General features: G+C 38.3%; 1 protein-coding gene and 1 long non-coding RNA gene across 2 annotated transcripts; both read left to right on the top strand.

Annotated features, from left to right (window-relative positions):
• Positions 1-1,695: 1,695 nt before the first annotated feature.
• On the top strand, positions 1,696-2,969 carry LOC125247820. The gene is made up of 2 exons (XR_007180184.1): positions 1,696-2,567; positions 2,820-2,969. It is a non-coding gene; the product is annotated as an uncharacterized LOC125247820 (long non-coding RNA).
• An 86-nt stretch (positions 2,970-3,055) lies between these two features.
• LOC125247051 (GTPase IMAP family member 2-like) lies at positions 3,056-11,747 on the top strand. Its single transcript, XM_048158213.1, has 2 exons — positions 3,056-3,211; positions 10,548-11,747. Exons 1-2 carry the CDS (start codon positions 3,056-3,058, stop codon positions 11,250-11,252), a joined length of 861 nt encoding a protein of 286 aa, XP_048014170.1. The 3' UTR covers positions 11,253-11,747.
• The last annotated feature ends 2,131 nt before the right edge of the window (positions 11,748-13,878 follow it).

Here is a 13,878-nt window from a genome sequence, read left to right as displayed (position 1 = left end):
GACGTTCGCCGGACGTTCGGGGGACGTCCGCGTTTGGTCCGCTTTGTAACGTTCGCTGACGGACGTTCGGAGGACATTCAAGTCCTTGCCAGTTTGCGAAAGTCCTACTGACGTCCCTCATCTGGTATTTCCATAACAACACTTGTAAAAAAAAAAACAGCGTTGCCTTTTATCAACAGACCTTACACCTTGAAACTCAGACAAAGGGCAAATGAAACTAAACCTACTGGATTTAAAGGAGGTTGTGTTCCTTAAAAATCCCTTTAAACATGATAATGGATTTACAGAAACCATGATTGTTTTGTTGTGCAGGTTGATATTATGGTTTTAGTAAAAATAGTATTGAATTCTGGTCATTCTACAGAAAAGTCCACTTTTGGTATGACAAAATGTCTTAAAATGCATTTCTTTTTCTAACGTTTAAACTTAGACCACATTATTATATTACACATTGACTTTATGAATACAAATGACAGCTTTATGATTTATTATTATTATTATTATTATTATTATTATCATTTTGTGCATTTAAAGACAGCATGTACCATTTTTTTTGTCACTGGTGTTACCATACTTCTCTGGCATTTTAAACATTTTTTATGAAATGATATTTCTCAATTTTTTCAGCACATGCAGTCAGAGTTACAGAAAAAAAGATAATGAAAAAAATAAGGAGATTATGTGTTTTTTTTTCAATCAGGTTAGTTAAAAGTGATTGAATTATGCTAATTTAATAATGCATGTATTTGCTATAACAATGGAAATATTTGAAAAACAGTCATAAACAAGTAATGCAATCCTTTACATCTTAATTCTTGAGTTTAGCAGAATTCAATGAATGTAAAAGTATTATCATGTCACATATGACACATTTTATTTAATGAGACAGACAAAAAACAGTAACAACAGTGACACAATGAATCACCAGTGACAGATACGACCAAAGATAGCCTACTTATTCTTCAACTATAATCAAGGAGAGGAGACTAAATTTTTTGCATTTTTAAAGAATCAAAGACTTTTCATTGACACTTAGTGAAAGCAGTCAGTAAAAGATCATAAACAACATTTTAAAAATGTCTGTAAAATACGCTGTCCGTAATGTCGCTGTTTCTCAGCTTCTCAGTTTAGCCAAATACCCTCAATTTAGCCATATCTGACCAAAGGAGGATTAACAATAGGAAAAAAAGTTAGAATCACATTATTTAGTGCTATTTTATGCAAAATAACTAAATAAATAGCTTTGAATAAAGTTTTTTTCTATAAACAACACCAGTGACAGTAACACCAGTGACATTTTTCATGAAAAATGTTGTCAATCATGGTATATTCACTAAATTAAGTAGTTTAATCCATTTGTATTCTAGTTTTTTAAAATTCCCTAATAATAAAGTAGGTCACACCAGTGACTTCAACTAAAAGCTTCATATGAAATTATGATTTTCTAATTAAAATTTCTGATAACTGAAAAGAGATAGTGGTCTTTCCATGTGTCTTTCTTCGTGGATCTTCAGGAAATAGGAAGAAGGTAGTCAATTGATGTCAACAGTGTGATTTTTATTTCAAAATAAGAGATTTTTGTTAAAGGTAACACCAGTGACACAACACCAGGGTTTTTATATATATTTTATAATATTTATTCAGCATTTGTTTTTGTTTTTTTATGTCATTTACATAATATATTTGACAGTTATGCATACATTATTGTATTTAAACCCTGTTGCTGAGCTCAAAATAAAGCACTTTCCCACATGACTGTGGGGACGAGCACTTCTGTGGTGTTTGGAATTTTTATAATTAAAAAACAAATACTGCCACATTGATGCGCAAGAAGGTTTAATTGTTCAAATATTGTTTCATATTAAAATATAAAAAAAAAATTTTCAATATAAAAAAAAAGTGTTTTCAAGTGTAATATTTCTGTAAAGGGACAGAAAAGTTGACTTTTCTGTAGAATGACCCATTCATTGTAAAATGAAGCAGTAACTTCAACCTACTACTAACTAATTAAAGATGTCATCAGATCATGTGTGCTTTCAGCAGTTATCATTTTAAACATCAAAATCATGATGCCCCCCAACAGCAGGCTACTGAATATAAGATGTGGGATAATATAAGAATGGGACATTTTATCCAAGTCATCTCAATGGTAAAAAGTGTCCCAATCACCCTGAACTGGAGCTTTAAAATAATGTTATTGACTTCAACTGATGAATGCAGCCAAAGAAAAGATGAAGAATGGAAAAGCACTTTGCTGGCAAAGAAATTGGAAAATAACACAGGTAAGACAATTCCTATACCCATAAATACCTGTCAAACATGGTTTTATTAAAGAAAAGTTATTTAAAAAAATTACTTTAATTTTTACACATAAGAAAGGTATAGCATGTGGCAAAAAGTGTAATATAGCCACACTGTGAGATACAAGCAAGTGACGATCGAGTGACGTCATTCTTTAGGTTACGCGCATGTATCCATGGCAACGCTCGGCTGCGTCGACAGTTAACGGTCCTGCCGGTGATTTTCTCAGATGAGGCCTTGAGTTTTCTCTTTCGTCGGTCGAAAAGGTATTTTAAATTTTAGTTTAGCAGACATTAGCTACCATAACCACTGTTTATCTTGTAAAGTTTAAATTATATGACAAGATTACATTTACAAACGCTTGCTGAAGTTGTTGTCCGTCGCGGCTGACCGTTACGGCCTATTTTCAAATGTACGCTAATCTTGGTCTCACGAATCCAAATTGTCAGTAACAAATGTTTCTTAATAGACAAACGATACCTGAAACATTATTGAATGTGTTCATTTTGTCGTTTTAGGTTAGAAGCCATCGAAAAAACTGCCATCGGACTACCACAGCTGACAACGAGAGACGCGCGTGCACAACTGCATAACACACACACGGAAAGAGCACAACAATTATGAAACTGCTCATTTATTATAAATAAATAAATGTATTTTTCTCCTTACAACTTGTTTGTGTTCTTTTGTTAACCTAGAAGTAAAATAAAAAAACAATAAGAGGACTTAATCGAAAGTCCCCTAAACGTCCCGAATGGCCGCTGAACGTCCTGTGAACGTCCCCGTGAACGTCCGGAGGACGTCTTTGCGGACGTCCCCGGACAGCCAGAGGACCCTACACATGGACGTTCGGGGGACGTTCGCAGAGGCCATTCAGGGGACGTTCTGGGGACCTTTTTTTGTTAGCTGGGTAAACCAGCTCATGACCTGGGGCGCGTTTCCCGAAGCGAACTATGGTCGCAAGTTCCGTCTTTATCGATAGGTTGTTTGCACATAACGTCACAGCAGCAGCGCGAATGAGTCTGGAGGACAGTTAGGCTGCGTCCGAAAACTGGAAAATGCTGCCTTCCGAGGACACATTTCAAGATAGTAAGGCATCAAGGCACGTCCGAATCCAATGTTAGCTTCACTTCCTCTCTCATGAGATACCTTCCTCAGATCGATTTTTGAAGGAAGCATAGATGTATCCTTAGCTGCCTTTGATATCCCACAATCCTGTGCTTTCCATTCTGTGACAGTTGAGCTAGAAAAATAAAGATGGCGTCCGAAAGTTGCGTTTGCTGCTCAGTTTGTGTATAAATGTACGATTTTGATCAACATATTTCAATTTTGATATCATTTCTATCGAGAAATTACTACTGTAGTAATTAAATATTTGTTTAGTTCTCACCAAAGCTCGCGCTATATTGCTGTAGATCATTAAACTGTTACGCTGCCTCAGAAGTCTGTCCGAAATCAATTTCGTGAGGTACCTTCATGCACAAATGCTGCCATACAAGTCATTCTCTTATAAGATAGCGAGGCAGCAAGACAGCTACCTAGGTTTTCGGACGCAGCCTTCATGATTTTTCTACATAGGAATCCTATCAAAAACTTAAAATTCGTATGTTTTGCGTTGGTTGCTCAAATCGTTAAAATCGAGAGTGTTTTCACTTTAGTTTTGTAGAGTTCCGTTCATAATGTTGATGTGGTTACCATGAGAACAGTTTCACGCGCTGCTGCTTCAGCCGTTGTATGGTAGAAAATGTCCAAATAAAATAAATGTTTAACAAGCTGACATAAGTCGATGCAGTTTTTTTGCTGGAAGCGTGTAAATGTAACTAGTTTTAATGTTATTTTTGTAAATATTCACTTTCCCATATGACCACGAAGGAGAATCCGAGGGTCACATTCAGGGGACAGACACCGACATGCTGTATTTTTTCAACAAATTTCAACAAATAACAACCAAAATCAAACCCACAGAAGCTCGTCAACAGTTCTGAAGTGGCTGTGTGCAAGTTATAATCATTCAGAAGTGAGAGTCATACTCGCAAACAATGTTAATTAATTATTACACAAAAACCAAATACAAAACTCAGCTAAGTATGTGATTATTTTGAGTGAAAGGCAGTGGGTTTATTTAGTGACATTATTACATTTGCTAGTCATCTTCCCTCACCTTCTCAACCAAGGCGAAAATTTAGTGTCCAGTTTTTTTCCCCGAACGATATCGTGAGTTCCTATTACAATTCTCGCATCAGCATAAATGACCAACAATGGCGACATTTTTCACAATCATGAAAGAAAATTAAAATACTGCCCTTAACATTACTAGCAGAAAGGCAGCGCGATATAAACAAACCCAGACTAGAACTGAACGCGGCGTGACGGCAGCTTTACATCCTTTATATCTACCTCCTCGATGGCAATCAAGTCTTTCAATTCAGTGGAAAAGTCGCTCCTCTTCATAACATAATCATGTCCAACATCATGATCATGTCCAACATATGTTGTGATTTTTTGTTTATACCTTTCTAAACCAGCACAGAACGAACTTTTCCCTATCTCTTCCATTCTAATTTTCACTGCTTGCCCTCCACCGGAATTTCGCTCGTCACCAGAACGTGATTGCAAACAACCTATCCGCTTGTTAAGTCATGATGTAAGGAACGCCGTTTCCGGGTCCAAGCCTTGACTCGTTTCACTTGAGAATGCCATCGACGGCCGTTTATGAGCGCTATTTATTCATATTAAACATCAATCATTTTAAAAAGTTAAACATTTTAAATACTTACAGTCTACACAACAGTCTCCGTGCTCACAGCGTCACAGACATTAATATTTTAACGATTTATAAAAGATGAATCATTGTCTGGCCATCTGGAATATTGGTATGGAGATAAAGGTTATAATTATATATTTTTTGTAGTATTACACCACATCGTGTGTGTATATTAGCACCATTTGTTGTTTTCTTGTGGTATGAGATAGAGCGTTAGGACCCGGAAGCGTCAGACTTAACCGAATTGAGTAGTGATGTGACATTTGAACCGAGGCTTCGGAGCTTGTGTCGAGCATAAATGGGCGTGCCAGATGAAGACTCGATTCCAGGCTTGTGTCAGTAACGTAGAAATCACGTGACCAATGACAAACGAAGCCTCACTTTCTGTCCAATCACGTGTGCGATTCACTTCGCGTATCGGAATGCTCAAACCCCCAGATCTTACTTTATGAGTAGGTTTTCATTCAGACAAATTCAGTTAATTTTTTAGATACATTTATACAAGTAACATGAAGAATACAAATTATTTCAGAAAAATAAAATATTTTCCATATGAAATTAATTTGTGTACATTTATTCCTCTGTTACATTATATTGATAATCATTCTGGTATTAAATGCCATAGTTTAATGGGTACATTAATTTATCACTGAGATAAATTCAACACACACGTGCACGCACTATCAGGCTTTTATTTGAGCGCATAACATGAAACTGTGTGGTGGCTGCTTCGTCCGATGAAGCTTGTTTCACAGGGTTTTAGCTGCATTATTTTTTACTAAACACCAGATGGCGCTGTTTTCGACAATCTCGAAGCTTTGAATCTTTGCCCGATACAATGAGGGAAAAGCCTCAGTGCTTCATGAGGCTTCATTTGCCCATCACTAATTCAAAGAGTAGGACCACAGCATACCATCCTGAGGGAAATGGGCAGTGCAAAAGGTTTTATCACACTTTGCATGATTTATTGCTTACTCTGCCCATTGAAAAGAAAAGGGTATGGCCACAGTTTTTACCACAGTTACTCTTTGCCTATTAATACCTCTGCACATCAATCCACTGGCTATTCCCCCATGAGCTTATGTTTGGCCAGAAACCAACGCAGCAACGGCAACGGCTCAAGACTGGGTGGTAAGTCATCGGGACCATTTGGCTTTGGTGTATGTTAAGGCTAAGAAACGCCTAGGAGTGGCAGCAGCCCAGCGAGCATGCCATTATCCCGAGTCTGTGCCTGTTCTGCCAGTAGGTACTCTGGCTCTCTGTAAGAATCATTCCTGATGGGTATGTACCCTTGGATAGATACGTAGTTGAGGCAAATTGTCCTCCGGCAGGACTCCTGCTAGAGTATGGTCATTTAGAACGGGAATCAGAGCAGGGACAGGCAGAATTCGATCTACGCCGGTCGGTTAGAACAAGGGCTGGCCAACATTCAAATCCATTTAATCTTCCAAGGCCGGTGCGATCACCACAAGATCAAGTTCTCCCAAATTCAGCTTCAGTAAGTTCCCTATATGTCCCTTTTAGACCTTGGAACTAGGATGGGTGTAATGAGTGTAAGTGTTGTCACCGGTATGGCGACCTTTGAAAGATGGGGTGGATGTAACTGGAATGAGTATACGATGCCTTTAAGGGGCAGGTGATGTGATAGGGCAGTTTACTTTAAAAGTCTCATGGGTTTCTGTGAAACAGCGTTTTTTCTCGTTTTCTGCTGATGAACGAGTGTGTGTGGGGGGTTCTCTCTGGTTCGTTGGAAGAACTGCTTGTGTGGGATTGCTGCTCTCAACAATTCAGTGTGAGTAAATAGGGTTCTTATTATTATTCATAAGAGTAGATTTTAATGAGAAACGTCTAATATGCCTGCTAATGTGTTTTTAGGATTATTTGTGTGCTGACGACCTGTTGATTTTAAAGCGCTGTGTACGTGCAACTCTGCGAGTCCGCATCAGGGTTCAACTACCCAATGTGAGTGTATGGTCAAGTTCATTGACGAGTTGTAATTGATATAAAATGCGGTGCCATAAATTTAGGATGTGTTCTTTTAGGGTCACTTTGTGTTTATACTGAGTTACGAGTGCCAGCATCCATGGACAATCATACAGAATAGACTGTTGCAATCCATGAGACTGTTGACTGAGACGTAACAAAGTGAGCCATAGCATATTTTTAGAAGGTACATGAGTATTTTATATGGTTGATTTAATGTAACATGATGATTTTGTGTAATAAAAATGTGAAATGGTTTTAATTACAGGCTATAAATCCTCCTTCGGGTTTAGAGTCACAGTTTCTTTCCCATTAAAATTTGAGGTTTATTTGTTCAGTTTTTGTTTTGTTTATATTTAGTTTATTGGGTTTTCTTGTCATTATAATTTTCAGTGATTTTTCTATTCATTTGTTGTACAGTTTTGTTCATTGATTGGTGTACCACTGTATGGGAGGTCTTATTTTGGTTTGGATTGTGTGTTTCACGAATGGTTTGAGTGCTTTTGATTCATTTTTTCGTTTCCTCCCGCATGGTGTGATTCAAGTTTGATTTGATTTGCTTTTTAAATTGTTAATTTTCGATTTGGTTGACTTTATTTCATTATTATATTTTCATTGGTTTTGTGATATTTAGTTAATTTGATTTAATCCTGATTTGTTTTGTATATTTTCTTTTTTTTTTTTTGTTTAATGTTTTCTATTTTGATTTTTGTTTTTCTCCAATTTACATCTTAATATCAATATTGCTGCTGACCAGATTATTTCAACAATAATATATGTGAGAAGGATTGTGATTGCCTTTCTAATAAAGTGTAAGCCTTTTTGTACTCTTGCTTCTAGTTCATTTATTTGAACTGCCTGTGTTTCAAAAATATCTTTGTTAGGGTCCCCTATCCCAGAAAAGTGGGGGTGGCATAGTCAAACAGGTCGACATTTCTAACAGCCATATACTCCAGGTCACAATCCTTAATGACATTGGATGAAATGTTTAGACCCTTACTGATAATTAAATCTAGAGTGTGTCCACGATTGTGTGTAGGTCCATGTACCTACATGTTGAGTCAGATCAAAAGTATTCAAAACAGTTATGATTTCTTTTGCCATATTGGATTCTGCATTTTCTATGTGGATGTTAAAGTCCCCAGTAATAGCAAAACAGTCAAACTCAGAGGAAATTGCTGATAACAGTTCTGTAAAGTCCTCCACAAAGGCTGGAGAGTATTTTGGAGGACTGTAGATAACTATAAGTAGAATGCGAGGAGCACCTTTTAACACAATACCCAAGTATTCGAAAGACAAGTAATCACCAAATGACACTTGCTTGCATTGATAGACATCTTTAAATAGAGCAGCTACACCTCCACCTCTCCTAACAGCTCTGCAGACACTCATAAAAGTAAAGTTAGGAGGGGCTGTTTCATTCAGGATTGTTGCACTGCAGCTGTCTTCAAGCATTGTTTCATTTAGAAACATAAAATCTAGGTTGTTTGTGGTTATTAAGTCATTGACTAGAAGTGATTTATTTTTAAGTGAACGGATGTTTGAAAATACTAACTTAACAGTCTTACTTTCTTACAGTCTTACAGATCAAATGGGTTTGCCAAATGGTTTGAGAAGGCCTTAGGCTTTCTATCACGTAATAAAACAGAAATAGAGAAAGCAACAGGCACACTGGGTTCCCATTTGTTCTGTAAACTTTTTGATAAAGTCACTGTTATCATAGCGGGGACCCGACACACATCACTGAGAGCTGTTATCGGTTGTTTTTGGTCCACCTAGAACAGATGGAGGAGGGTGAGGGCCCTGGCGTTGTGGCAGGGGCCGAAGAGCTCTCGCAGGAGGAGGAGGAGGGCGAGCGGGGCCCACAGGCTTTGGTGGTTTCGGGGCTTGACGCTTTTTTGTTGATATCTGGGGGCTCGCAGCAAAAGAGTGGGAGAGTTTGGTTCCAGCATACACCAGTTCCTCCATTTTCTCTGAGAAGCACAGAAGAGGGGAAGCTGGAGAGAGGGATAATGTGTCCGGTGAGAAGGGGTGTTGCTCTGGTGTTACCGGAGACTGTAATATGTTGTCCTGGCTTCCCTGGCTGTTTTCCTGAAAGTTGTCCTTGGGTGCTGAATCTTGGAGCAGTTCTAACACGTCACTGTCTCTCGGTGAGCTCTGTGGGCAGGGCTCAGTCAGGATTGTGTCCGTGAGCAGTGGTTGTTGTGGCTGCGTGGTGTTACATGTATCATTGACCTTGTGGGATGTGTCAACCGCATGTCCATTCAGCTGCTGAAGTGAAGTCCTGTGGTCAGTTGCACTCTGTCCAGGTGTGTTTGTGCCATTCAGGTTGAGTGGATTTGCACACACTGCTGAAGGATGATGGAGGCAGAAGTAGATATTGTTCTTTAGCACTCTTGAGCCCAGTTTGTTTGGGTGCAGGCCATCATGAGTGAACAGTTGTCTCTGACTCCAGAACAGATTGAAGTTGTCAATGAAATTCAGTGCCTTTAAGTTGCAGGTTTTTTGCAGCCATGTGTTAAGCCCAAGCAATCGTGAAAATCTATTTGTTCCTCTTGCTGGGAGTGGTCCACTGATGAAAGACTGAACTTTTAGTCTTCTAAGTGTTTCAAAAAGTTCATTGAAATCCCTCTTAATGAGTTCTGACTGCTCCTTCCGAATATCGTTCTTCCCCACATGGATGATTAGTTGATTTGCAGTCTTATATTTCATCAGAATGCTCTTAAGTTCCCTGTTTACATCAGAAGAATGCAGCAAAATATTTTATCTTTAGAAGCATGCAGGAAGATATTTTATCTTTAGAAGAATCCAGCAAGATGTTTTATCTTTAGAAGAATGCAGGAAGATGTTTTATCTTTAGAAGAATCCAGCAAGATGTTTTGTCTTTGGGAGCAGTCCGATTATCTTTTGGGTCAGAAGCAACAGTCTTGTTTCAGTCCCACAGTGGCATGGGCCTCCACAGAATCTGGGCAGCAGTACACTGGAAGACAGATAAAAAAAAAAAAAAAAACTGCCAGTATCTCCAGTCCAATTTAAGCGATAAAGAAAACCAATTACTACTCTCACTCCTGCACACAATAACCAACCACAGCACAATAACACCAAAACCCAGTATCACAGCACTAAACAAAAAAATAAATATAAAATATAGCTGCAAGCAGTGATGGATTTGACCTCCCTGAGCTGTTTTTTGTGCACCAATCTTATGCACCACATGCTTTCATTTAATTTCAATATGTGTGGTATATGACAAAAATAAATAAAATTAAATTAATAAATAGAGCCAAATCACAGAACCCTGCAAAGACAAGTTTAATATTCAGGTAATTAGTATGGTACATGTCTAGATTCTGCTCACTTATGCAAGTTTATTTTAAACAGCCACTTTTATAAAATCATAAAATCAATTTACTTAAATCGTTATAAATTGCCATGAGATTGTGATGTAACTATTTCTGGTGTTTTTCAGTTATGGAGCAATATGTCAACCAGCCGCTAGTCACTAGATCACTCATGTGATCTTCGGATTCTGCTGATCGGTAAAACCGGTTCAGGAGTGAGCGCTTCTGGAAACACTATCCTGGGTGAAAATGTGTTTCCATCCAAGCGGAGTTTGACCTCCATCACTGACAGATGCCAAACACACACGGCTGAAGTGTCAAACAGAAGAGTTACTGTACTGGACACTCCAAACTTCTTTAATTCATCTGCCATTGATCTGAGTGTGGAGTTAAAGAGAGGACTGAACATGTGCTCTTCGGGAATCCACGTGATCCTTCTGGTTCTCCCTTTACACACTTTCACTCAGCAAGACGCAAATATTGTGTTCTTATTCAAGCAGATGTTTGGAGAGAAGGCCATGAAACACACATTTGTCCTCTTCACACATGGAGACGAGCTTCACAGTGAACCACCTGTACAACTAATGAGAGAAAACGCAGAACTGTCCAAACTAACAGAGGAGTGTGGAGGGAGATTTCACCTGCTGAACAACAAAGATCTGAACAACAGAGATCAGGTCAATAAACTCCTGATGAAGATCCAACGAATGGTGTCTGACAATGAGAACAGCTGCTACACTTTACAGATGTTTAAAGATCAGTCGCTCAAAGTATTTCTGCTGAGATTTATGAAGCCCAAATATCTGTATGCAGTCAGTGTTGTCATTGTGTTTGCATTGATTTATGTTAATATTGGGGCGTGAGATTAAGCGATCTCACTCTGCCTTTCAGTGTTCTCCTGTGTTTATTAGGGAGTCACTTTAATTATACTTAGTCATAATGGGTCGGTCTATATCCTTTTAGCTGCCCCATCAAAAAAAAAAAAAAAAAAAAAAGAAGGCATTTGAAAAATTGTTTGTTTGCATTTCTTATCTACTTATGTCGCTAGTTATCACACTCAATATATATATTTTTTTCAACACATCCCGTAATTTTTTACATATCAGCCTCTACCAATTGATATGTGACTTTATGGTAAAAGTAACGAATTCATACATGTGCTATGGAAATCAGAAAATATGAACTACAATACTAATTTATTTCAAAACAATCAAAATAAAATAGTTTTGTATATTGAATCTTTATTTATTGAAGTATGCCATAAAATAGTTAAGGTTTTCATTTTAACAAAGGAAATTATATGTTTTCTTGTTTTTTGAATGAACAACACAAATAACTAAAAGTAACAAAAAAAAATGTCTTGGGTTTAGGGCTGGGCGATATATCGCATGCGATTGTCACGCGCATTTCGTCAGTAAAGCCGGTTCCCTGATTACCGTGAAATCGGCATCACCTGCTTTCAAATGGAGCGGCATTTAACGGACAGAGCCGTAGATCACTGACAAGCCACGCAATATCGCGTTCATATCGCAGATGAGTCGCTTTCGATAATGAACGCGATATTGCGTGGCTTGTCAGTGAACTACGGTTCTGTCTATTAAATGCCGCTCCATTTGAAAGCAGGTGATGCCGATTTAGCGGTAATCAGGGAACCGGCTTTACTGACGAAATGCGCGTGACAATCGCATGCGATATATCGCCCAGCCCTACTTGGGTTACATATGTAACCATTTTAGTGCCTCGTTCAACAGAGATTACCAAACGACTTTGACCAAACACTGATTTTGTGAACAACAACAACAAAAAAAAACTAATTTTGTGGACAGTGAACAAGGAATTACCCCTCCCTGACTTAATTCTTGTTGCCTCAGGCAACAAACACACAATGAACATGCAACAGTTGTTCATTTGTTTCCCAACTTAATCAGCGTTAAGAGAAGTGGTAGCGTGACTTAAGAACAGAGAATATCTGTTCAGAGCCTTTCCTGATCACATTCAATTTCATCGATCCTCTCACAAGACCTTTTGTATCAACGAAATGGAACAGGAAACATTAATCAACAGACCTAAAGCAAAATGGGTCCAACACAAATACCTCCAGTACTGAGGGATTGCATCTGACCCAATTTTAAACTCTTCTATACAGACTCAATCTCAAATCTCAAAAGGACAAACGTTGAGAGATCATTTAATAGGGTTAAATATATTCAGAATCATACACGCTATGATGTGATTTCTAACATGTCTATTCGTTGCATTATATGTTTGTTTTCCTCAAATGCATTATTGTAATCATTGTTTTATTAGGTTAGGGTAGTGATATGTGTGCAAGAGATGTGTCATGTTTGACTTTGAATTACAGGATTTATTATTCTCTATAATGCTGGGCGCATGAAACATTGAAATTCTGTATCAGGGAGATATTAGGAAACTTTACAAAGTTACTAATCAAAACAGGAAAATGTTCCACGAACGTCACATGATGCAATCAATGAACAAAGAAGAAACAGTACGGGGCGTGTCTAAGCTCCGTAGCAGCATCTCATTGGAGAATCGCGTCGGAGGACGTGACCAAAGTCTCCCCTTATAACCATTATGCCAAAAAAGCTTGCTGCTGACTATTTTCATCAAAGAGCCGCGGCTGATTTTTCAATCCAACAGCCGTCATTAGTGATGGGACGGTTGATACCGGGGCTCCGACGCAGTTTTCAAAGCACTATTGTATCACACACTGTAACAATGCTTGTATCGAAATGACAATACCACGTGATTGAAGCTTCAAACGTCATGCAGTATCGGAAAATCGAGACAGCTGGTTTGAAAACATTGGCGCTTCACCTGATGCATCAAAGGAAAATGCATTTAATCCTATTTTATGATTTCGGTTTTATGATAGGTCTAAGAGACCCTGAACAGAATATAAGGGTTAACCTGCTCATCCAAAATATTTCAACTAGCCTACTCATGTCAGTTATGATCACATCATTGTATATTTTATATTATTGATCAGTATGTGAATCCGTTGCAGGCTACACATGACACAAGTGGTGATCTCATTGTCACAATTTAATTTAGATGAGATTACATCAGATTAGATAGAACTGTATTGATACAAGAGTGATTCCGTATGTCACGGACTTCCGAATCGCCGACAACTCTGTCTGGCACGCAAACTACGTTTCACAACCAAACACACGCGAGACGTGACAAGGAAACAACGCGATATCACGCGTTCAAGACCGGAGTTCTCACGTGAGACTGGCCCTGCGTTTCAATCAGCTCCTTAGCTCCCTAGGTAGTGAATCAGTATATAATGAAAGTGAATGTGGCTGATACCCTGATCAGTGCCCTGACTACTGAACTAGGGAGCTGATTGAGACACACGGTGGGATTATTATTAAAAATAGTAGTCCGCAAGAAGCTTGAAATATGAATTGCCTGTGCGCTGATTTGCAGCGAAAACAACATAAATAAAAGAAGAATATGGAG

This window comes from Megalobrama amblycephala, linkage group LG15 (assembly GCF_018812025.1).
Source record: "Megalobrama amblycephala isolate DHTTF-2021 linkage group LG15, ASM1881202v1, whole genome shotgun sequence".
NCBI classification, from domain to species: domain Eukaryota; kingdom Metazoa; phylum Chordata; class Actinopteri; order Cypriniformes; family Xenocyprididae; genus Megalobrama; species Megalobrama amblycephala.
The sequence above is the reverse complement of the archived record's forward strand: the minus strand, read 5'-3'. Positions and strand labels throughout refer to the sequence as shown.

What these genes read in the sequence shown, in the direction of transcription:
- LOC125247051 (XM_048158213.1), top strand. Translation starts at nt 3,056, where the DNA reads ATGGCCGCTGAACGTCCTGTGAACGTCCCCGTGAACGTCCGGAGGACG. An exon ending in GACCTTTTTTTGTTAGCTGG is followed by an intron (nt 3,212 to 10,547) that starts GTAAACCAGCTC and finishes ACCAGCCGCTAG; the next exon opens with TCACTAGATCACTCATGTGA.